Source organism: Molossus molossus, unplaced genomic scaffold, assembly GCF_014108415.1.
Source record: "Molossus molossus isolate mMolMol1 unplaced genomic scaffold, mMolMol1.p scaffold_m16_p_11, whole genome shotgun sequence".
Classification (NCBI taxonomy): domain Eukaryota; kingdom Metazoa; phylum Chordata; class Mammalia; order Chiroptera; family Molossidae; genus Molossus; species Molossus molossus.
This window is the reverse complement of record NW_023425346.1, coordinates 78,991,387-79,014,842: the sequence shown is the minus strand read 5'-3', so window position 1 is coordinate 79,014,842 and position 23,456 is coordinate 78,991,387. Positions and strand designations below refer to the sequence as shown.

Sequence of the window (23,456 nt, the reverse complement as noted above, 5' to 3'; positions counted from 1 at the left end):
TGTGTTTATATTTTAATTTTTTTTCCTTTTTATTTTCTTCAGCGTTATCGAACTCCATCTAGATCCAGATCAAGGGATCGTTTCAGACGTAGTGAGACTCCTCCACATTGGAGGCAAGAGATGCAAAGAGCTCAAAGAATGAGAGTATCAAGTGGTGAAAGATGGATCAAAGGGGATAAGTAAGATTTAATTACATTATTTCAAAAGTAGTGACAATTATTTTTTTTCTCTATTGTACATCAAGTTATTTGTAGCCATTTCAGTTGTTTCTGGATTATCTTAAGGAAAATAGAATATCATTTTGGCTAATAATGGACACCAGTCTTTCCTTAATAAAATTTCAAAAAATGATTTTTTGGTTTTTTTTTCTTCTTCTTCTTCTTTTTTAGGAGTGAATTAAATGAAATAAAAGAAAATCAAAGAAGCCCAGTTAGAGTAAAAGAGAAGAAAGTAACTGATCACAGGCATGTGTCTGAGAGTCCAAACCGAAAAAGTGAAAAGGAAAAGAAAGTTAAAGACCATAAATCTAACAGCAAAGAGAGAGACATCAGAAGAAATTCAGAAAAAGATGAAAAGTATAATAAAAACAAGGTGAAGAAAAGGGCCAAATCTAAAAGTAGGAGTAAAAGCAAAGAGAAATCAAAGAGTAAGGAAAGAGATACAAAGCATAATAGACATGAAGAAAAGAGGATGAGGTCAAGGAGCAAAGAAAAGGATCATGAGAATGCAAAAGAAAAAGAAAAGTCTGATTCTAAAGCAAAAGATCAGGAAAGGAGTAGAAGTAAAGAGAAATCTAAACAGTTAGAATCAAAAAGTAATGAGCATGATCATAATAAAAGTAAGGAAAAGGATAGACGTGCACAGTCTAGGAGTAGAGAACGTGATACAGCTAAAGGCAAGCACAGTTACAATAGTAGAACAAGGGAACGAAGCAGAAGTAGGGACAGGAGCAGAAGAGTGCGATCCAGAAGCCATGACCATGATCGCAGCAGAAGCAAGGAGTACCATAGATACAGAGAGCAGGAGTACAGGAGAAGAGAAAGGTCACGGAGCCGAGAGAGAAGAGCAACACCAGGAAGATCGAGAAGTAAAGATAGAAAGAGGAGGAGGAGAGATTCACGGAGCTCAGAGAGAGAAGAAAGTCAAAGCAGGAACAAAGAAAAATATAGAAATCAAGAAAGTAAGAGTTCACACAGAAAAGAAAATTCTGAGGGTGAGAAAAGAATGTACTCTAAAAATCGTGATCATAATAGTTCAACTAATAGCAGGGATAAAAAGGCTGATAGAGATCAAAGTCCATTCTCAAAAATAAAACAAAATAGTCAGGACAATGAATTAAAGTTCTCCACATTGAAAAATAAGGAGGATGAGAAGACCAGATCCTCAGTGGAAAAAGAAAACCAAAAATCAAAGGGTCAAGAAAATGACCATGTACATGATAAAAATAAAAAATTTGATCATGAATCAAGTCCTGGAACAGATGAAGACAAAAGTGGATGAGTGAGTTATATAAACTTATTTCCATTCTGTCTCAAATTTTAATTAGAGACTTGCTGATAAATCTTTGTTTCCCTCTTTTCATTGTTTTTGGGTTGTTTTATGTTTGTACTTTGATTTTTTTTTTTTTTTTTTTTTTTTAAACATGGACTTTATTGAGTTGATCTTTTGATAATCTGCAACCTGGATAATTTGTACTGCTAAAGTTTTAATAAACTTGAAATGAGAAAAACACTTTGGTGTAATACTGTGTGCTGTGTTTCACTATTTCATGTATACATTTTTGTGTTGCAACAATCAGCCTATAGAAAACTTGCTAATTCTATACCCTAATTTGTGTGATCAGCCAGTTGAAAACAAATGTAACTACTTGTTGAAATACCTTGTTACAAAAGCTTGTGTTACTCATGATTAAAGTAAGATTTTCTGGTTGGATTTGTAATAGAGGCTTGCAGCAGCAGTTTTTAATTACACAGAAACAAGATCTTAATAACTTGATTTAAGGCATCACTTTCAGTTTTATCGTAATTTGTGCTTTAAAATAGATAATTAGTTACATTGTACTTCATATGCTGTTTTTTATAGTTCTACTCGTAGCTTGTCTTATATTTTTTTGTCTAGTTCTTACTTAGCTGTCTGTAAAAATAAATGAGTACTTTTTTTTCCAGTTGATGTACTGATTGAGCTTGACTTGCTGTTATACAGCATCTGACAAGTAACCTTGGAAGATCAGATTGTGATTCTCAGTCTGTGTTGCTTTTGATCTGAAGAGATTAACATTGCTTTTGAGAACATTGTTTTTTCTTCTCCAAAGTAAAAAGCTTTTCTCACTAAATCATACCTACCTACCACTTGTGCAACTCTATAAGTTAGACAAACTCTAGAAGTTGTTAGCATTCACACATTAACTTCCAAGATTTCTCTTTTTTGGCCACTGACCTATATAGAGTTGAGTATTAACTCTGCATGTGATTGTTTTTGTTTTGTTTTTCTTTTTAACTTAAATTGACTTCTCTAATCCTCATAGCTGTTTCAAATGGCAAGAAAATGCATCTTTTTAATATATGTATCACAGTAGGCTATATAGCATGTTTATGACTCTGGTTTCTTTCTGTTCGGGTGGTTTATGCCATTACTGTTAACAGTATTTAACTGGGCATGTGTAACATTGCCACATAGAGTAGAAATTGCAAAATTGGATAGCTTACTGAGTTAAACACTAAAAATATCTAAAGTCCATTTAGAATTTTATGTGTTGTTTATTGCTATTTTTGTGATGTATGGCCTTTTATTCTGTAATTTCTCTTCTAAATAAAATATTGGACATCCAGCAAAACAAAACCTGCCTCATTTGAAAAGAAATTTCAGAATTTCAATTAATAGTAACTTCTAGAGTGTTTTGTACTTTAATATTTGTCAGTATAGTGTCAATTCTGTTACCAAGGCAGCTTCTTGGTAAACCCAGTAGCTACTCAATGCTGTTAGTACTGAATGAAGCAATGCTTAACATAATGTGATTAATATATTAGTGATACATTTGGCATTATGGTAGCTATTTGCATAATGAATAGGGTAATGGTTATGATTGTTTGGAATATCTTGAAACAAAATATCTACAGTGAAGTCTTTCCAAATTAATTTTCCTAATTATAAAAGTAATAGATGGTTATGATAATTCAGAGTGATCAATTCCTTTGAAATTTTGACCACACACCCCACCTTGGGGATAATTGAGTCTTGAGTGCCCAAACTGTATAATCTGTTATGTGTTGGGGTTTTTTTTGTTGTTTTTATCCTCACTCGAGGACTTTTTTTTTGCATTTATCTTCAATAGAGTGGGAGGGGGGGAGAGAAACATCGATGTGAAAGAGACACATTGAGTGGTTGCCACCCACACGACCTCAAGGGGAGCCGGGGACAAACTGCAACTGAGGTACATGCCCTCAGCGGAAACCGAACCCAGGACACTGGTCCACAGGCTGACACATTTTTTTATTTTATTTTTTAATCCTTGCCCGAGGACATTTTTGCGTTTATCTTGAGATAGAGAGGGAGGAAGGGAGAGAGAGAAGCATCAAAGTGAGAGAGACATGCCGAGTGGCTGCCACCCACACGACCCCAACCGGGGCCGGAGACAAACTGCAACCGAGGTACATGCCCTTAGTGGGAACCGAACCCAGGCCTCTGGTCCATGGGCCGACACTCTAACCGCTGAGCCAAACAGGCCAGGGCTAATCTGTTACATGTTTTAAATTAGTTATTGTTTGTTATAAATTCAGTAAATTATGCCCAGCCGTTGTGGCTCAGTGGTTGAGCATCAACTCATGCACCAAGAGGTTGCCGGTTTGATTCCTGGTCAAGGCATATGCCCAGGTGGTGGGCCCAATCCCCAGTGGAGGGCATGCAGGATGTGGCCAATTGATAGTCTTTCTCACTGATGTTTCTCTCTTTCTCTTCCGCTCTTCCTCTCCCTCTAAAATCAATAAAGAAAAAAAAAATTTTAATTCAGTAAATTGGATTTTAATCAAGTTCTATTCTTTTAAAAACACCATAGTAAGTAAACATCTGTGTTGTCTGATCTTAGAGATTTATCTAAGAATATAGGCAAGTAACAATAGGGAGAAATTTAGTAATTTCTAGAAGTAGTAGTCTTTTATTTTGACCAGCCACATGCTAAGCATTATTTACAGACCTTTAAAAAAGCTTTGTCAGTTGTTTTAACAATAGAACAGATAATGGCAAAGGAGATGAGAGATGGCAATCAGGTAGGTTTTATATTCAAAATACAAAGAACATTTAGAAAATGATTAAACTACATTTACTGTACTTCAAGTCTTCCTTTGCATCTGAATTGGCACACAGCTCAAATGGTCCTTTCCTCACATTTTTTTTAAAAAATTGATTTTGTAGAGAGAAACATCAATGTGAGAGACATCAGTCAGCTGCCTCCTGCACGCCCCCTACTGGGGATTGATCCTGCAGCCCAGGCATGTGCCCTGACTGGGAATCTAACTGGGATCTCTCAGTCAATAGGACAACACTGAATCCACTGAGCCACACCAGCTGGGCCTCACACTACATTTTTAATAGTTGTGCCACCTTTAGTTATTTGAACACTCGGTTTTTCTAGAAGTTAGCTATTTAATACCTTCTTGTCATTGATTTTATAGTTATGTCTTATAGTTTACCTCAAAATATCTTTGATTTAATATCCTCTTAAAGATATTTAAATTGGTTTGTCTTCATTTGACTAGCAATATCAGAAATTTTTTCATGGTTATTATTTTGAGAACACTTTCGGGATAAACCATCTGCCACAGAAATTGAGACAACAGAATGATACTAAATGAACAGTAGAGAAGCTACTGGGTTGCTATAAAACATCTAAAATTATTATATAGTTAGAGAGTTCATACATAGACCATTATAGTTTCTAAGCTCCATAAAGTCTTCACAGAAGTTTCAGAGACTTTGATAAATCTCTACACAAGTGTGATATTGATTCATATTGGCTTTGCTGAATTGCCTTTGATTTGTATACCTAGTGATAGGAAACCAAAAAGTAAACATTTATTAATACTATGGACAGGAACATATTGGGTTTCTGGTATTTTGAGTAGTGGTACTAATTGACAATTCTAATTTGTTCTCAAGTTAGCATATGAAACAAGTTAGTGTATTTTATAGTTAAGTAGTTCATTATGCTTCACCTTGGGTGGCAATTTTTTTAAATCATACTTTGAACCTTTAGTAACTTTGTATAGAAACTTGTTCCCTTTACCTTCATCAGAAGGTATTTTAAATATACACCATATAGTTGATTGTTATAAAGAAACAAAAATGGGTATTTTTATTTTTTAAAGGAATTTTTGGACTATTTAAATATGTTTTTATTGATTTATTTTTAGAGAGAGAGGAAGGGAGAGAGAGAAACCTTGATCAGCTGCCTCCTGCATGCCCCCTACTGAGAATTAAGCCCACAACCAGGTATGTGCCCCAACCAGGAAGCGAACCTGGACCTCTCAGTCCATGGGACGCTGACATTCAATCCACTGAGCCACACCGGCCAGGCAAAATGGGTATTTTTCTGTCTCCTTTCAGTTGTTGACTTTAATTAGTTTAGTATTTATACATTTAGAATTGAATAAAGTCTTCAGAATTGTAGGTTTATAACTTGTTTATTGTGAAAAGATGTGTTTTGTTACAAATTGTTTAAGCTCTAGGAATTACAGCACTGGCTGACTTCTGCCCATAGTGGCCTTTCCATCTGCTTCAAGGGTGCAGGCAAAGGCAGACTGGGCTGTGCCGTGACACAAGAAGTAAATATGAAAGGAAAAGAAAAATCACAAAAATTTTAAAAATTCCATCAGCAAGGTAGGAGAAGGGAGTTGTTGAGGCATGGAAGGGAGTGGTGTTTCTCCTCCTTTTTTTTTTCCTTAAAACAAATTCCTGTTTACCAAAAGCACATGCTGTATGTTTTGTTCCCCTTTGTGTGTTTATAGTGTTTTGAAGGATTGATAAGTGACTGGGTATCTGTATGTGGGGATGTTCAGAGTTGTGGCTGCTTTGTGGAAGGGAAAAACAAATGAAGTTAATGCACTTCTTTTCCTAGCTCAAAGTCACTGTGATGTATATTTTTTTAATGAATTTAGGAATAAAGCTCTTGTCACAATTGTAAAATGTTTCAAAATGCTGCTTCTCTTATCCTTAGTCTATTAACTGTTAAGGTTTTCTGCAAACTGCATTTTACAGAATTTAAACTCTGAAACTATATCAACTTTTATAGTTAAACATTGTATTAAACCATACTATAATAAACAGTTTGCTTCTGTATTTTTAAAATTATTGTATTATTTAACCTTTATTTTTATTAAGAGCTAAGTAATGAAAATAAATCAATTAAAATATAATTTTATTTTACCCATGGGGATATAGAATTTGTATTAGGAAAAACACTGAGCAGAATTGAACAGTACTGAGCTTCTTTAAGAATTTAGCCAGCAGTGACGATTTCCAGAAGGTTTGGGAATAAGTCCTAGTGTAAATGTTTAATCATGATGCTTTTGATTGTAGTGTGTCTTTGCCTCAGCAAAGTTTTATGGTTACACCTGGAATTTGCATTACTATCTAGTAGAAAAGCTCATTTGCTTTTTAATTCCTCCAAATTTCTCAGCATTGGGAACACTTATCCTTTGCCTGCCAGTTTTAATATTACACTGTTGTTAATCCATGTACATGTTAATAGACTTGTAAGAAAAATTGCCTCTAGATTTTGGCTTCTTGTTTAGTTTGTTTTTTAAAAAATTTCTATTAGACATATGTAGGGGAAAATGCACCTACTTGGCGTGAGAGTTAGTCACAGAAAATATATATGCTTAGGTAAAGATGTTCTTACCATCCAGTGATTTGTATGTATTAAAGGTGAATATTATTAAACTTTCAAATTCTGGAGTTTTTTTTTTAATGTTTTATTTAGCCAGGAGAATATGTAAAATGTGAGTGCTTCATAATATGGACTGTGCAAATTGTGTATTAAAATACTTTTAGTACCAATTTGATTTTTCTGTTTTCATTGTTTCCTAGGTTTCTTTCCTAAACATTCCCTACTCTAACACTGTATTTCCTTTTCATTTTAAAATGCTGGTTTGTAATTTTTTTTTTTTTTAATCCTCACCCGAGGACATTTTTCCATTTTTTGTTCAGATAGAGCGGGAGTGAGAGAGAGGAAGAGAGAGAGAGAGAAACATCGACGTGAAGGGACACATCGAGTGGCCGCCACCCGCACGACCAACCAGGGCCGGGGACAAACCGCAACCGAGGCACGTGCCCTTAGCGGGAACCGAACCCGGGTCTCTCTGTACCGCAGGCTGACGCTCCAACCGCTGAGCCAAACCGGCCAGGGCCTGGTTCGTAATTTTTTACACACCTCCCCCGTTATCAAAGCCCTCAGTTCCCAAAATGGCTTGGTTCTAGTTTAAATCTTTGCACATATTTTAGCTGAGTTTCTTTTGTCAAAGTAGCAGATTAGAGCAGTTATGTTTCCACTGCTCTGTGTTTTGCCATTCCATTCTTTACACTGGATTGTTTGTGATTGATTTTAAAGCTGCATAGCGTTTTAATTTTTAATGTGCTTAACTAGTAGAAAGCCCAGCCCAATAGAATCAAGTTGTATATGTTAGGGAGAAAAACTAGTAATGTTTCCAGTGTTTTTAAGTTATCCTTCACTCAGCTAAGTTGGTTATAAAACATTTGAATAACTAACCATTTTGTAGAAACTTGTTTCCAGTTTTATGATGTGAGATTATCCACAATTAGTCATCACCCTTATCTAATACAACTCTCTAAAACAATTGAAAGGAAAAGGATACATGACAGAGGTTCCCAGACTTGATTAGTTCATTGTGCCTTTGCATGGCAACCCTAGGCCAAAAAGAAAAAAAAGCCCAACAGTTCTATTAAATAGTTAGGTTCAAATAACTAAAGCTGTCCTAAGAACTTAGCTATGAAAAATAAATGTTTTATTTCATTGTTTCATACTTAGACATAATTGATTATTAATGGGATGTGCAACTTGGTCATTGCATTACTCAAACCTTGAGTCAGATTGGGTGCCTTTACCCTCTCGTATATTTTTGTGCCGTACTTGCATTTTATCCCAGCAACTGCAGAGCACCCATGTTTATAAAGACAGGATGTCATCAAAAGGAATGGCACATTAAATTTTTTTAAAATTTATTTTGGAGAGAGAAACATCGATGAGAGAGAACATCGACTGGCCACCTCCTGCATGCCCCCAACAAGGGATTTGGCCCACGACCTGGGCTAGTGCCCTGACTGGGAATTGAACCAGCAACCTCTTGGTGCATGGGTCAACGTTCAACCACTGAGCCACACTGGCCATGCAGGAATGACACATTTAATATTTTGAAACTGAACTATCTCAAACTATAATACCTATAGAATCCTACAGATGTCAAATATTGTTTTCCTTGAAGTTCTTAAAATACCCTACTAGCTGTGATTGTGAGTTCACTGGGGTCCTTGAGATCACCTTGGCACACAATTTGGGAATCATTGTATGCAGTCTTCTTTTTAATAATTTAGCTACTAGTCTTAACAGTTTGTTTAACCTAGGACCCATAAACCCGGCAGTTATGCTTCAGAATGATGGCTTTGCTTGCAGAAGTATCTGTGCTGTTCTTTAAAAGTATAGGTGACCACCCTCGTCCCAGATATACTTAATCACAGTCTTGGGTATGGAAAAGAGTCCCTGCCTGTGTAGCCTATGAGAGGGTATTATAGAAGTTCTGAAATTACACGCAGGATTTTGGGGGTGGGGAAGTACACCTTACTGCTCAAGGAGCATATGTTTTATCAGATTCAGAGAGGATCATGACATTGCATATTTTTGCTATAAAACTTGGTCCCTGAGAGAATGATGGTCTGTGTAATTTATACCAATTCTCAGCATTTCCATTTGCAGAAATGTATCTCAAAAGTACACTGATGAGCCCGGCTGATGTGTCTCGGTTGAGCGTTGTCCCGTGCACCAAGAGGTAGTTGGTTCAATTTCCTGGTCAGGGCACATGCCTGGGCTTCAGGCTTGATCCCCAGTAGGGGGTGTGCAGGAAGCAGCCAATTAATGTTTCTTTTTCATCAATGTTTTGTTTATTTTTTTTTGTTACTGATATTTCTCATTTTTCCCCCATTGACACCCTCCTGATCCTGCCCCCAGCCCCTCAGAATTGTGATCTCTGTCCATTGGTTACACATACAGGCATATAAGTCCTGTGGTCTCTTCCCTCTCCCTGTTCCCCTCTTCTGAGGTTTGTCAGTCTGTACCCTACATCCATATCTCCGGGTCCATTCTGTTCATCAGTTTGTTTTGTTCATTATATTCCACAAATAATTGAGATGTGTTGTTTATCTTATTTTACTTAGCATAATACTCTCCAGTTCCCAAAGGATAAGAGATCTTTCTTATCCTCACCCGAGGATATTTTTCCATTTTTGTACAGATAGAGTGGGAGGGAGAGAGAGACAGAAACATCGACATGAAGGGACACATCGAGTGGCTGCCACCCGCACGACCAACCAGGGCCGGGGACAAACTGCAACCAAAGTACATGCCCTTAGCGGGAACTGAACCTGGGTCTCTCCGGACCGCAGGCCGACGCTCTAACCGCTGAGCCAAACCGGCCAGGGCAAGAGATCTTTCTTACAGCTGCATAATACTCCATTGTGTATATGTACCACAGCTTTTTTATCCACTCATCTGCTGATGGACACTTGGATTGTTTCCCAGATCTCAGCAATTGTAAATAGTGCTGCTGTGAACATAGGGGTACATATATTCTTTCTGATTGGCGTTTCAGGCTTCTTAGGGTATATTCCTAGAAGTAGGATCACTGGATCAAATGGCAGTTCCATTTTTAATTTTTTGAGGTAACACCATATTGTTTTCCATAGTGGCTGCACCAGTCTGCATTCCCACCAGCAGTGTATTAGAGTCCCCTTTTCTCCACACCCTCGCCAACACTTGTTGTTTGATGATTTGTTGATGGCGGCCATTCTGACAGGTGTGAGGTGATACCTCATTGTTGTTTTAATTTGCATCTGTCTGATGATTAGTGACATTCAGCATTTTTTCATATGTTTCTTGGCCTTTGTCCTGTTTGGAGAAGTGTCTGTGTAGGTTCTCTGCCCATTTTTAATTGGGTTCTTTGTCTTCCTTTTGTTGTATTGTATGAGCACTCTATATGTTTTGGAAATTAACCCCTTATCTGATATATCGTTGGCAATTACGCTCTCCCATACAGTGGGTTGCCTTTCTATTTCGATGCTTTTTTTTTTTAATCCTCACCTGAGGACATTTTTCCATTTTTGTTCAAATAAAGTGGGAGGGAGGGAGAGAGATAGATAGAGAGAAACATCAACGTGAAAGAGACACATCGAGTGGCTGCCTCCCGCACAACCCCAACCGGGGCCAGGGACAAATGGCAACCGAGGTACGTGCCCTTAGTGGGAACCAAACCCGGGTCTCTCTGGACCGCGGGCCAGGGCTCAATCCTTGTTTCTTTTGCTGTGCAGAAGGTTTTTAGTTTGATGTAGTCCCACGTATCAATTTTTTTCTTTGTTTCTCTTGCCTTAGGCGTTGTGTCAGTGAAAATTCTGCTGCGTGTGATGTCTGAAATTTTGTTGCATACATATTATTCTAGGATTTTTATGGATTCACGAGTCCCATTTACGTATTTTATCCATTTTCAGTTTATTCTTGTATGTGGTGTAAGTTGGTGGTCTAGCTTAATATTTTTTTGCATGTAGCTGTCCAGTTTTCCCAATGCCATTTATTAGAGGCTGTCATTTTTCATCAATGTTTTTATCTCTCTTTGAAATCAATAAAAACATATTTTTTTTAAAGTACACTGGTAAAGCCCTGGCCGGTTTGGCTCAGCGGTTAGAGCGTCGACCTGCGGTCCGGAGAGACCTGGGTTCGGTTCCCGCTAAGGGCATGTGCCTCAGTTGCAGTTTGTCCCCGGCCCTGGTTGGTCGGCAGGTGGCAGCCACTCGATGTGTCCCTTTCACATCGATGTTTCTCTCTCTCTCTCTCTCTTCCTCTCCCTCCCTCCCACTCTATCTGTGCAAAAAATGGAAAAAAATGTCCTCGGGTGAGGATAAAAAAATAAATTAATTAAAAAAAATAAAGTACACTGGTAAAGATATGAAACCAAGCTATTGCAGAAATTTATAATAGCAAAGACTGGAAATCATACCTATTGGTATGCCACTGGTTGAATAAACTGGTATATACATGCAACAGAATACTATGCCAGTTGGGGGAAAATGAGGGTCTTTATATACTGGGCTGTGATCTCTAGGTTATTTAAATATGATTGGTTTTGTTTTTTGTTTTTTAAGTTTTTTTTCTTTATTGATTTTAGAGAAAGAGCAAGGGAGAAGGAGAGATAGGAACATCGATGAGAGAGAACATCGATTGGCCGCCTCCTGCATGCCCCCACTGGGGATTCGGCCCACAACCTGGGCATGTGCCCTAACTGGGAATTGAACTGGCGCCCTCTTGGTGCATGGGTTAATGCTTAACCACTGAGCCACACCAGCCAGGCTGTTTTTTAATTTTTATTATTAATTTTTTTTTGAGAGAGAGAAGGGAAGGGAGAGAGAGTTAGAAACATTGATGTGAGAAAGAAACATCGATCAGCTGCCTCTGTCGTAACGTGTTAGCAAGATAACCAGAGACGCACAGCCGAATTGTAAAGGAACATTTTATTCACCAGCAGGCTGCAGGGGATAGTCTCCCCAAATTCCCAGCCCTGAGCCTTCTTTGTTCCTTCCTTACATATACATAAACTACAGAGAAAAAAAACTATATTCTTGGTGCCGCTTTTGGCACTGTTAAGCGGGGGGACTGATAGAGGGGAACAAGAGGAGCTGTTACAGAGGTCAAGGCAACCATTAATCTCTTTTTCTTTATAGTTTCTCTGAGTTTCTCAAGGTCATTCTAAACCCCCTTATCTTTATAGTTTTCTCTGTTTTTTTTTTTAAGGTCCTCATGTTTACAAAAAACCGCCAGGGTATGTACGTGCAGTAACTGAGGGTCAGAATGGAGAGACTTCACCTCCTGCACAGCCCCTACTGGGGATTGAGCCTACAACCAGGGCGTCCCCTGACCTGGGATTAAACTGGGACCTCTCAGTCCATGGAACGACGCTCAGTCCACTGAGCCACACCAGCTGGGACCTAGGTTATATTAAATGAAAAAAGCTTTGTGCAAGAGTAAAATGCAAATGTATATATATTTGCTTTTTTTTTTTTTTCCTCACTGGAGGACATTTTTCCATTTTTTGCTTAGAGTGGGAGGGAGAGAGAGAGAGAAACATCGACATGAAAGGGACACATCGAGTGGCTGCCACCTGCACGACCCAACCAGGACCGGGGACAAACCACAACCGAGGCACGTGCCCTTAGCGGGAACCGAACCCAGGTCTCTCTGGATCACAGGTCAATGCTCTAACCGCTGAGCCAAACCAGGGCTATATTTGCTTTTTTTTTTTTTTTTTATCCTCACCCGAGGACATTCTTTTCCGTTTTTTGCACAGATAGAGTGGGAGGGAGAGAGAGAGAGAGAAACATCGACATGAAAGGGACACATCAAGTGGCTGCCACCCGCACGACCAACCAGGGCCGGGGACAAACTGCAACCGAGGTACATGCCCTTAGCGGGAACCGAACCCGGGTCTCTCCGGACCGCAGGCCGATGCTCTAACCGCTGAGCCAAACCGGCCAGGGCTATATTTGCTTTTTTTAAATAGGCAAAGGACAACAGTGAAAAGGTAACCTACTTTTCTGGGGAATGGAGGAGAAAATGTTTGTAAATATAGCTGATAAGGGATTACTATCCACAGTGTGTAAAGAACTACAACTCAACAGAAAAGCAATGGATGCAAAAAACTACTCAAAAGGACTTGAATAGACATGTCTCCAAGGATGATAAATTCTCAAAACTGCTAATTGGGGAAGTACCAATCAAAACCACAATGAGAGAGCACCTCATATCCATTAGGATGGCTACTATCACAATAAGTGTTAGTAAAGGTGTGCACCCTTGTGCAATGCTGATGGGAATGTAAAGTGGTGCAGCTCATGGAAACAGTGTGATGGTTCCTCAAAAAATCTTAAATGTCAATCAGCAATTCTACTTTTGAGCATGTATCTAAAATAAAGAGTATTTTGGAGATTTGCACACCAGTGTTTATAGCATTATTCACCACAGCCAAGCGGTAGAAGTAACCCATTGATGAAAGAATGGATAAAGAAAGTTTGGTGTGTGTGTGTGTGTGTGTGTGTGTGTGTGTGTGTGTGTGTATGATTTAATATTATTCAGTCAAAAAAAAAAAAAAGGAATTCTGACACCACTACGATGTTGGATGACCGTGGGGACATTATGCTAATGGAAGTAAACCAGTCAAAGAAAGACAAATACTGTACAATTCTACTTAGTGAGGTATCTAGAGTCAAATTCACAGAAACGGAAAGTGGAATGGCAGGTCCCCGGAGGTGAGAGGAAGGGGAAATGGAGAGTTGTTCAGTGGGCCCGGTTGGTGTGGCTCAGTGGGTGTCCAGTGGGTACATGGTTTCAGTTTTGCAAGATGACAAAGGCACAGAGATTGGTTACACAACCATATGAATATATACTACTGAACTGTACTCTTAAAAATGTTTAAAATGGTAAGATTTGTGTTCTGCATTTTATACCATGGTTAAAAAAAAAAAATTAATTAAAAAAAGATGTAAAGGAGTAGGGGAATGCAGTTCATAAAACACCACTGAACTTGCATCAAGTTGGTTGCCTAACTACATGTAGCATAACTATTTCAAATGACCTTAAAACATGGTAATTTGCACGTCTAGTGATATACACTGTGAAATTAACAACGAAGCCATAAATTGCATTCAGTAATCATATTGTTAGTAATAATATTGGTAGTATTATTTGAAACTAAAACTGAAGTATTAAATGATAAATACACAATTTTCTGAAGAGAAAAGCAGTACTTCCATTGGACTATCATTTAGCTATAAAAAGGAATGAAGTGCTGATGATGGTACACCATTGGATAAACCTTGGAAACATGCCGCATGAAATAGGCCAGACACGAGACCACAGTATGATTCCATTTATATGAAATATCCAAAATAAGCAAATCCACAGAGACCAAGTGGACTTGTGGTTACCGGGGCACTGGAGGAGGTATGGGGAGCAACTGCTCGACAGGTCCCGGTTTCCACATGGAGCAGTGAGAAGGTTCTGGAACTCGATAATCATAACGGTTATACAGTATTATGAATATAAATGCCACTGAAAACACATTTGCATGGCTGAAATTATACATCTTATGTTGTGTATGCATTTTTATAAAAAAATGAATTAACCTTCAGTGGTGAAGATCTGACATACTTGTACTTAGATGAAGAGCAGTTTTTTTAAACTATAAGGATGTTTATCTTATAATATTAGCTACAATTAGTTTCTCAATCTTAAAAATAAACTTTTTTCTACCATGTAAAACCTAGCCTTCCCTTAGACTTTTGAAAATTATTGCATTTTGATCCCTGAGAGTTGTAAGAAGGGAGTTGGACTCCAGAGAAATCATTTGCCTGGTAGCTAGGTCTCAATCCACCTCTGTTCGTCAAAGCTGGGCCACGGCCACTTCCAGGTCCTCCCTTTACAGATTTTACAAGAGGGTAAATATGTTTCTTTGTTGATTCAGACTCAAGTTCAATTACTTCTCTGGCGTAATCCTGGAATTCTTTCTCCTTTTCAGCCACAAGATCTTCAGTACGTCTGCAGTAGTCTAGTTGTGCTTGTTTTGCTTGCTTTGCATGAAACTTATTTTTGGCCTAACAGGAAAAGAAAGAAAATACAATTTCATACTGGTAAATAAAGACCAATTTTCTAAATATACATAGCATTTGAAGTTGTTGATATAATTTTCTAAACTCATCGGTATTTGACAAGTTCCGATATAACAACTGTATACTACAATGTATTTGAGAAACTCCTATGCATCTCACAATGTCACTGAGCTCAAAAGTCCTGGCTCGATGAAACTTACCTCAATAGTCCTATGTGGCTCTCGCCAGTTTGGCTCAGCGGTTAGAGCGTCGGCCTGTGGTCCAGAGAGACCCGGGTTCGGTTCCCGCTAAGGGCACGTACCTCGGTTGCAGTTTGTCTCCGGCCCTGGTTGGGTCGTGCAGGAGGCAACTACTCGATGTGTCCCTTTCAAGTCAATGTTTCTCTCTCTTGCTCTCCCTCCCTCCCACTCTATCTGAACAAGAAATGGAAAAATGTCCTCGGGTGAGGATTAAAAAAAAAAAAGTCCTATGTAATGATGCATCTTCAAATAATACAGCAAAATAGTTAAAAGCATGAAATTTAGATGAAATCAAATAACCAAGTTTAGAATCCTGTTTCTACCATTTATAATGTGTTCTTTGGCATATGTCCCCACCCTTCCACTATTGTGAAAAAACTCACTCAGACCCACTGTCCTAAGTCATCCCAATATTCCAGGTGCCACAGGCACATAAGATGGAATTGGCACTGAATACCTGAACTAAGTTAAACCAACTACATTCTCTGTTTCCCGTTAATTTGAAGTTGGAACACGTGACATTTATCAATGTAGGTTGATCAGGTGCTGGGTGAAATAAGTATGCTAAGCAATCTACCAAAAGCTAATTTTCCAACATTTCATATTTTTTCTTTTAACTGTTTATATTTACAAAAACATTGTTCCTTTAACTGTTTATATTATATGAGGTGATTTTAATGACTTTAAAGACTTCTTTGAAGTTTTGGTTGACAACTTTTTCATTTTGTTTGACTTCTCAGTGGGATTTAAAAAAATGCTGAGTTTACAGAAAGTTGTATTTTAATATTCATAAAAATAATGTTCAAAATCAGTAAAGAACACTTAGGTATAGTAGCCCAGGACTTCCGGTCAAGATGGCGGGTAGGTAAACGCGGTATCGCGTCCTCCCAAAACCACATCAAAGTTACAACTAAACTACAGAACAACCATCATTCAAAACTGCCTGAAATCAAGCTGAATGGAAGTCCTACAACTACGAAATTAAATCAGCAGCTACATCCAGACGGGCTTGGATCTGTGATCAAGAGGAACCTAGGACATCAGAACAGGTCGGAGCAGGAAGCAGTTGCAATGGCTTCAAGAGTCCTGGGGAACATAAAGGAGGAGGCGACCTGCCCCATCTGCCTGGAGCTCCTGAAAGAACCCATGAGCCTGGACTGTGGGCACAGCTTCTGTCAAGACTGCATCACTGCCAACAACAAGGAGTTGGGCCAGGAAGGAGAGAGTCACTGCCCAGTGTGCAGGCTAAGTTACCAGCCTGGGAACCTGCGGCCTAGTCGGCATTTGGCCAACATAGTGGAGATGCTTAGGAACGTCAAGTTGAACCCAGAGGAGGAACAAAAAAGAGATCTATGTGTGCGCCATGGAGAGAGGCTCCTGCTGTTCTGTAAGGAGGATGAAAAGATCATTTGCTGGCTTTGCGAGCGGTCTCAAGAGCACCGTGGTCACCACACATTCTTCATGGAGGAGGTTGCTCAGGAGTACAAGGAGAAGCTCCAGGAAGATCTGAAAAGGCTGATGTCAAAGGAGCAAATAGCTGAGAAGTGGAGAGAGGACATCAGAGAAGAGAGAACTTCTTGGAAGGATCAAATAGAAAATGAGAACCAGTGTGTCCAGGATTGTTTTAAAAGACTGAGAGAGATCCTGGACAATGAGGAGCAGAAGGAGCTGCAAAGGCTGAAGAAGGAAGATGGAGATGTTCTCAACGACCTGGCTCAGGATGAGAGTAAACTGGGCAAGCAGAGCCAATTGTTGAAAGTACTCATCTTGGATCCGGAGCATCGGTTGCAGGGGTCAACACTAGAGATGCTGCAGGATGTGAATAGCATCATGAAAAGGAGTAAGACCTTCATTCTGAGGAGGCCAAAAACTCTCGTCAAGAAACAAAGGAGTGTGTTCAAAGGACCAGATCTGACAGAGGTGCTGCAAAAGTTTACTGGGCTGACGTGGATGCGACACTATTGGGTTCACGTGACCCTGAATCCTCCCAAGAAAAAATCAAATGTTGACATTTCTGCAGGTGGGAAAGAAGTGAGATGTGTGTTACGTCAGAATACAAATTGTGCTTCTGAGAAATGTGAAAATGAGGATTATGGTATACTCGGCTCGCTGGTGATCACCTCACGGAAATATTACTGGGAGGTGGATGTGTCCGAGAAACGTGCCTGGGCCTTGGGAGTATGTGTTGAAAAATGCCCTGACTTTAGGCCGGGTTTTGTAAGACAGAGTAACAACTGTCAACATATTTACTCCAGATGTCAACCTAAATGTGGCTACTGGGTTATAGGGTTAGAGAATCAATGTGAATATAATGCTTTTGAGGATGGTTTTAATTTTAACCCATCAAAGGTACCCCTCAAACTGACTGTTCCTCTCCATCGTGTTGGGATTTTCCTAGACTACAATGCTGGCACCGTTTCATTTTTGAATGTCACAAACCATGGCTTTCTCATTTATAAATTCTCTTCATGTTCCTTTTCTCAGAAAGTGTTTCCATATTTCAATCCTATGACATGTACTGGCACCCTGAAACTATGTTCCTCAAGGCCTAGTTTTCCTTTGGCGCATCCAGCAAAGTGAGTTTATCTGCACCATTCTCACCATCTCTTCTTTGCTGCCTTTCTTTTTTTTTTCTTTTTAAATTCAAGCACCCTTCATTCATCAATAGGGTGCACAATTTGCCTTGTGTCATATTTCCCCAATATCTTGTTTGCATTAACAGAGAATCCTAATTCATCCTTTTTTTATAATCCCAAGAAAAATGACCAATGCCTCATAAAAAATAAAAGGCCAGTATTGAGGTGACATCTCCACCAATTTTTACAATGTCATTTTCTCTGCAACTGAGAAGAACGAGGAAAGCTTCTCAACAACGTTTGTGTGGTATTGAAGACCTTCTAAAGGAGTCGTTCACTACAGAATGAGTTCTCAGGGGTGTGTGAGTTTATCCATGATATTTCTTATTCGTTAAGAAGTGAAAGAGACAATATCGGCCGTGGCCGGTTTGGCTCAGCAGTAGAATGTGGCCCGTGGACCAATGGGTCTCAGGTTCAATTCTGGCCAAGGGCACGTACCTCAGTTGCAGGTTGTCCCCGGCCCTGGTTGGGGTCATTAGGGAGGCAACCAGTCGATGTCTCTCTCTCACATCAATGTTTCTCTCTCTCTCTCTCTCTCTCTCTCTCTCTCTCTCCCCCTCCCTCTCACTCTATCTGAAGATAAATAGAAAAATATTCTTGGGTGAGGATTTAAAAACAAAAGGAAAAAAAACAGTATCATAAATAATATGTACTACGTGGAAGTTTTGTGTCCAGGGTGTCTGAGTTCAAGTCCAGTCTCTCCAAATATGTGCAGTGTAAACTTGAATAAGATACTTGAATGCTGACTTTATTTACTGAAAAGAGTGCTGGTATATAAGCCACACTCTATGTAGAATCATTTGAGAAAAAAGTCATTAAGTATAAAATATGTAAATGTCTCTACTGAACAAACATTTTCTCTACTAATTTCTGTGAAATATAAGCTGTGTCAATGTCTCATGAAACAGGTTGTGTCTTCAGGGCACTAGAGGTTTTTTACCGAAGTTTCATGTTTCAGATCCCAGATCCCTCTGAGCTGCTGTCTAGACCACTCCAGCTCTACCAGTGATAGATAAGGGTGTGTATGTGAGCGTGTGTGTGTGTGTGTGTGTGTGTGTGTGTGTGTGTGAGAGAGAGAGAGAGAGAGAGAGAGAGAGAGAATTTTATTGTAATTTTGGTTAACTACCTATTGGCCTTAATCAAATAATATAAATCCTATGGGATTTGTATAAAATCTCATTTGTATAAAAATAACAAAATTTATCTGATGTAGTATTGTGAAACTTAAACAACAGAATGTCTTCAGTAACTTCTGTCATTTCTAGCATACAATGAGAAATCAAGTATGCTGTCTATTTTTTGTTTGCCTTTTACTGTGACTGAAATAAATGATTTAAGAATACAAAAAAAAATAAAGCCCTGGCCGTTTTGGCTCAGCGGTTAGAGCGTCGGCCTGCGGTCCTGAGAGACCCGGGTTCGGTTCCCGCTAAGGGCGCGTACCTCGGTTGCAGTTTGTCCCCGGCCCTGGTCGGTCGTGCGGGTGGCAGCCACTCGATGTGTCCCTTCACATCGATGTTTCTCTCTCTCTCTCTGTTCCTCTCTCTCCCTCCCACTCTATCTGAACAAAAAATGGAAAAATGTCCTCGGGTGAGGATTAAAAAAAATAAAAAATAAAAAAAATAAAATAAAATAGTAGCCCAAACGTGATATCTACCATAAATTCAACTTTATGAGGAAATAGAGCAACCATATGAATACAGAATAGCAAATTTTTATTACTGAGTGCTGCAATTCAAACTTAAAGCTTACGTGCTATTTGTTAAATCAGTGATAGACTACCAGGAGCTTGAAAGAATAGAAAATGACATTCAATAAGATTTTTTAAAAAGTCACACCTGGCCAGTGTGGCTCAGTGTATTGAGCATCAACCTATGGACTGAGAGGTCCTGGTTCTATTGCCAGGCATTGCGGGCTCGATCCCCAGTATGGGTCATGTGGGAGGCCGCTGGTCGATGTATTTCTCTCACATCGATGTTTCCATCTCTTTTCCCTTCCTCTCTCTCTCTAAAAAATTCAATAAAAACATATTAAAACTTTTTAAGTCAGAAAAAGCTATAAACTATCTCATCAAAGGTAAAATACTATAATGTGGGATCTTAACAAGAAGCAGTTAGGAAATGTTGATTTGGTGGTGGTTTGTAGAAAGACACTGAGGGGACAGGAAGAAACATCTGAAGTACAGAAGGAAGTAACAGTGGAAGGAAGGATTACATAATGGATCATATAATTGGTGCCTCAAATTTAATGTGCACTGAGCATAAATACAGACTTGTAAAGAAACTTAAAATAGTGGTTAAAAAGTAACAAGCACCTGCCCTGGCCAGTTGCTCAGAAGTTAGAGCATCGGCCCGTAGACCAAAGAGTCGTGGGTTTGATTCCAGTCAAGGGCCCATACCTTGGTTGCAGTTCATGCCTGGCCCTGGTTGGGGTTGTGCAAGAGGCAACCAATCGGTGTATCGCTCTCACATCGATGTTTCTCTCTCTCTCTACCCTCCCCCCCCCCACTTCTCCCTTCCTTCCACTCTATCTAAAGATAAATGGAAAAAAAAATCCTCAGGTGAGGATTAAAAAAGAAAAAAAAGACCTGAAAGACATATCAACCAAACAGAATACATGGACCTTATTTGAACCCAATTAAACAACACAGTTTAAAAAGTACTCATGAGCCTGGCCGGTTTGGCTCAGCGGTTAGAGCGTCGGCCTGCGGTCCGGAGAGACCCGGGTTCGGTTCCCGCTAAGGGCATGTACCTCGGTTGCAGTTTGTCCCCGGCTCTGGTCAGTCGTGCGGGTGGCAGCCACTCGATGTGTCCCTTCCACGTCGATGTTTCTCTCTCTCTCTGTTCCTCTCTCCCCCTCCTACTCTGCCTGAACAAAAAATGGAAAAATGTCCTCGGGTGAGGATAAAAAAAAAAAAAAAAAAAAACTCATGAGACTCCTTGGGGGAAATTTAAACACTGAATGTTAATTGTTTTAAATGTATTATAGAATTTATTATGTTAATTCCTAAAGAGTTCCTGAGTTTTAGAGATATATTCTGAAATATACATGAATAAAAGTTTATGATCTCTTGGATTTTCTCCAAAATAATATGATCCTACTTCTGGTAATGGCTGTATAAGGAGGTTGGTCAATTTCCCTTCACAGGTAGCAAGTTTATTATAAAAAATTATCAAAATCAAACATTTCAGAGCACTAGAAAGTGACCGTGTGCTGCTAAATCAGGTAAGAACTGCAACCTTATGGCATCCTTCTCGGGGAGGGGGTGGGGACATTGCCATCCCTCCAGCTCAGGTGATGAAAACGTACAGATTTACTGGACAATGATGGCAGATTCCATTTGGGTTGAGTGGCAAAGTAGCTAGAAATTTATGAGGGAGATTCTGGAAGCAAGACAGTTATAGAAGAATTGAGATAATAAACTCTACAGACATCCCCGACTAATTGATAAAATACACATTCACACAGGAGATCCCAGGGCACCTAGCAAAAATGAAAAGCCTGGAGCGAATTGTGAACTTGCTGTTCTTTGGAATGCCATCCTCAACCACACATAGCTTGTGCAGCAGTGGTAGACGCATTGCTGACTTAACTTGTCTGAAGATAAACTCTGCCCACATTATTGGTTGACTCTCAGTGTCAATACAGTGAGGAACCCTAGAGAGCCAACTTAAAAAGACAAACATCAGCAGAGACATCAAAGACTATCTATTGTGGTGAAGACAGATTTCATAGCTTGCATCCAGGGAAAGGAATTGCCTACTAAAACAAAGAGCAACAACTCTCAGAACAAAACAGAATCTACAACATACACTATACAATGTCAAGTTTTCAGTAAAAAATTACTAGACTGCCCTGGCCAGCGTGGCCCAGTTGATTGGGTATCATCCCGTGCTCCAAAAAGATTGCTGGTTCGATTCCCAGTCAGGGCACATGCCCAGGTTGCATACTTGATCCCTGGTTCGGGTATACAAGAGGCAGCCAACTGATGTTCTGCTCTCACATCCATCTTTCTCTCTCTCTCTCTCTCCCTTCTTCTCTCTCTATAAATATCGCTAAAAATATCAATTTTAGCCAAAAGGCCTAGAAACAATCAGTCAATAAAAATATTTTTTAAAATTCCTAGACTTGCAAAGAAACAAGAAAGTGTTACATTGTTCTAAGGAAGAAAAAAAATACAGAATAGTCTGAACAGCATATTAAATTTAACAATTAGATTCCAAAGCAGCTATTATGAATATGTCCAAAGAATTAAAGGAAATATAGGGAATCTAAACAAAAAAATAGAAACTATAAAAAGAGCCAAAGGAAATCTGTAGAGTTGAAAGTTCAATAATTGAAATGAAAAATTCACTAGATGAGTTCAACAATCAGTGGACTTGAAGGTAGATCAACAGAAATTGTCCCATCTGAAGAAAAGAAAGAAAAAGACATGATGAAAAATGAACAGAGCATCAGAGATCTCTGGTATAATATCAAATGTCTCTTTGTATGTGCCAACTGGACCCTATGGGAAAAAAGGATAAAGAAAGAGGCAGGAAAAATATTTGAAGAAATAATAGTTTAAAAGTTCCCACATTTGGTGATATTAACTGGCACATCCAAGAAGTACCACAAACTACAAATACATCATATTCAATCTTCTGACAGTCAAAAATAAAGATAAAATCTTAAAATCAATAGAAAAATGACACATGACATATAGGGACCAACAATGTGTATAACAGATTTCTAACTATAAACAATGAAGTCCAGAAGACACTGAAACAACATATTCAAAATGGAAAAATATGACATCCAATAATTTTATATCCAATGAAATAAAGGTAAGATAATGACATTATCAGAAAAATAGGCTTCTGGTCAAGATGGCAGTGTAGGTAAACGCGGTATCGTGTCCTCCCACAACCACATCAAAGTTACAACTAAACTACAGAACAACCATCATTCAAAACTGCCTGAAATCAAGCTGAATGGAAGCCGTACAACTACGGAATTAAAGCAGCAGCCACATCCAGACTGGTAGGAGGGGCGGAGGGGCTGGTCCCGCACCCACATGTGGCGGATAAAAATCAGGAGGACACCTCGGCTGGGAAGGTCCTCCCTGAGGACTGAGGGGTCCCGGTCACACACCAGGTGCCCAACTCAGGGTTCCAGTGCCAGGAAGAAAATCCCCATCACTTCTGGCTGAAAAACCCAGCGAGAACTGAGGCTCAGGGAGGCTGAGGCGGCTGGAGCCCCAGGCAGCTCCTCTTAAAGGGCCCGCGCACGGACTTACTCGGACTTGCACCCTCCAGGCTTCAGCTCGGACTTGAAAGACACCAGAGTCATATGGGGAGGAACTGAGCTGTTTGGCACTGGAGCGAGGGCTGGAGAGGCGGCTTTCTCTTGGACAGACGTGCTGTCAGAGGTGTTTGTTCCTTTGGTGAGCCCTTCCCTGGGGCGGCAGACAGCCGCCATATCTGGGACTCCAGCAACCTGGCTCACACTGGTAGCCCCGCCCTGGAGACTCCCTGAGGCCCTGCCCCACCCAACTTTCAAACCCACCCAAGCTGTTGCTACTTGCTTAACCATAGGATTGGCCTGTCTTGGATCCTGCTTCAGGTTTTTCTAAATTCTTTCAAACAGGCAGCATCTGGTCTCAGCTAGCCCC

The 23,456-nt window shown here is 39.5% G+C and overlaps 3 protein-coding genes across 4 annotated transcripts in view; 2 read left to right on the top strand and 1 right to left on the bottom strand.

The window, feature by feature from the left end:
• Window positions 1-1,584, top strand: part of PPIG (peptidylprolyl isomerase G) — a 31,598-nt gene extending 30,014 nt beyond the window's left edge. The window contains exons 7-8 of one of the 2 annotated variants that reach the window (XM_036254295.1): window positions 43-179; window positions 390-1,584. In XM_036254295.1, the coding sequence (XP_036110188.1) occupies window positions 43-179; window positions 390-1,500 (1,248 nt within the window). In that variant the 3' untranslated portion in view covers window positions 1,501-1,584. The remainder of the gene's footprint in view (window positions 1-42; window positions 180-389) is intronic. The other variant, XM_036254293.1, reaches the window with a different exon arrangement.
• Window positions 1,585-14,475: 12,891 nt separating this feature from the next.
• Window positions 14,476-23,456, bottom strand: part of CCDC173 (coiled-coil domain containing 173) — a 54,134-nt gene continuing 45,153 nt past the window's right edge. Inside the window, exon 10 of the mRNA XM_036253348.1 lies at window positions 14,476-14,916. Within this exon, the coding sequence (XP_036109241.1) occupies window positions 14,572-14,916 (345 nt within the window). The 3' untranslated portion in view covers window positions 14,476-14,571. The remainder of the gene's footprint in view (window positions 14,917-23,456) is intronic.
• Window positions 16,108-17,788, top strand: LOC118625157 (tripartite motif-containing protein 5-like). Its single transcript, XM_036253644.1, has one exon. It carries the CDS (start codon window positions 16,242-16,244, stop codon window positions 17,748-17,750), a length of 1,509 nt encoding a protein of 502 aa, XP_036109537.1. The 5' UTR covers window positions 16,108-16,241; the 3' UTR covers window positions 17,751-17,788.

Coding starts and splice junctions, on each gene's coding strand:
- LOC118625157 (XM_036253644.1), top strand. CDS start 16,242: ATGGCTTCAAGAGTCCTGGGGAACATAAAGGAGGAGGCGACCTGCCCC.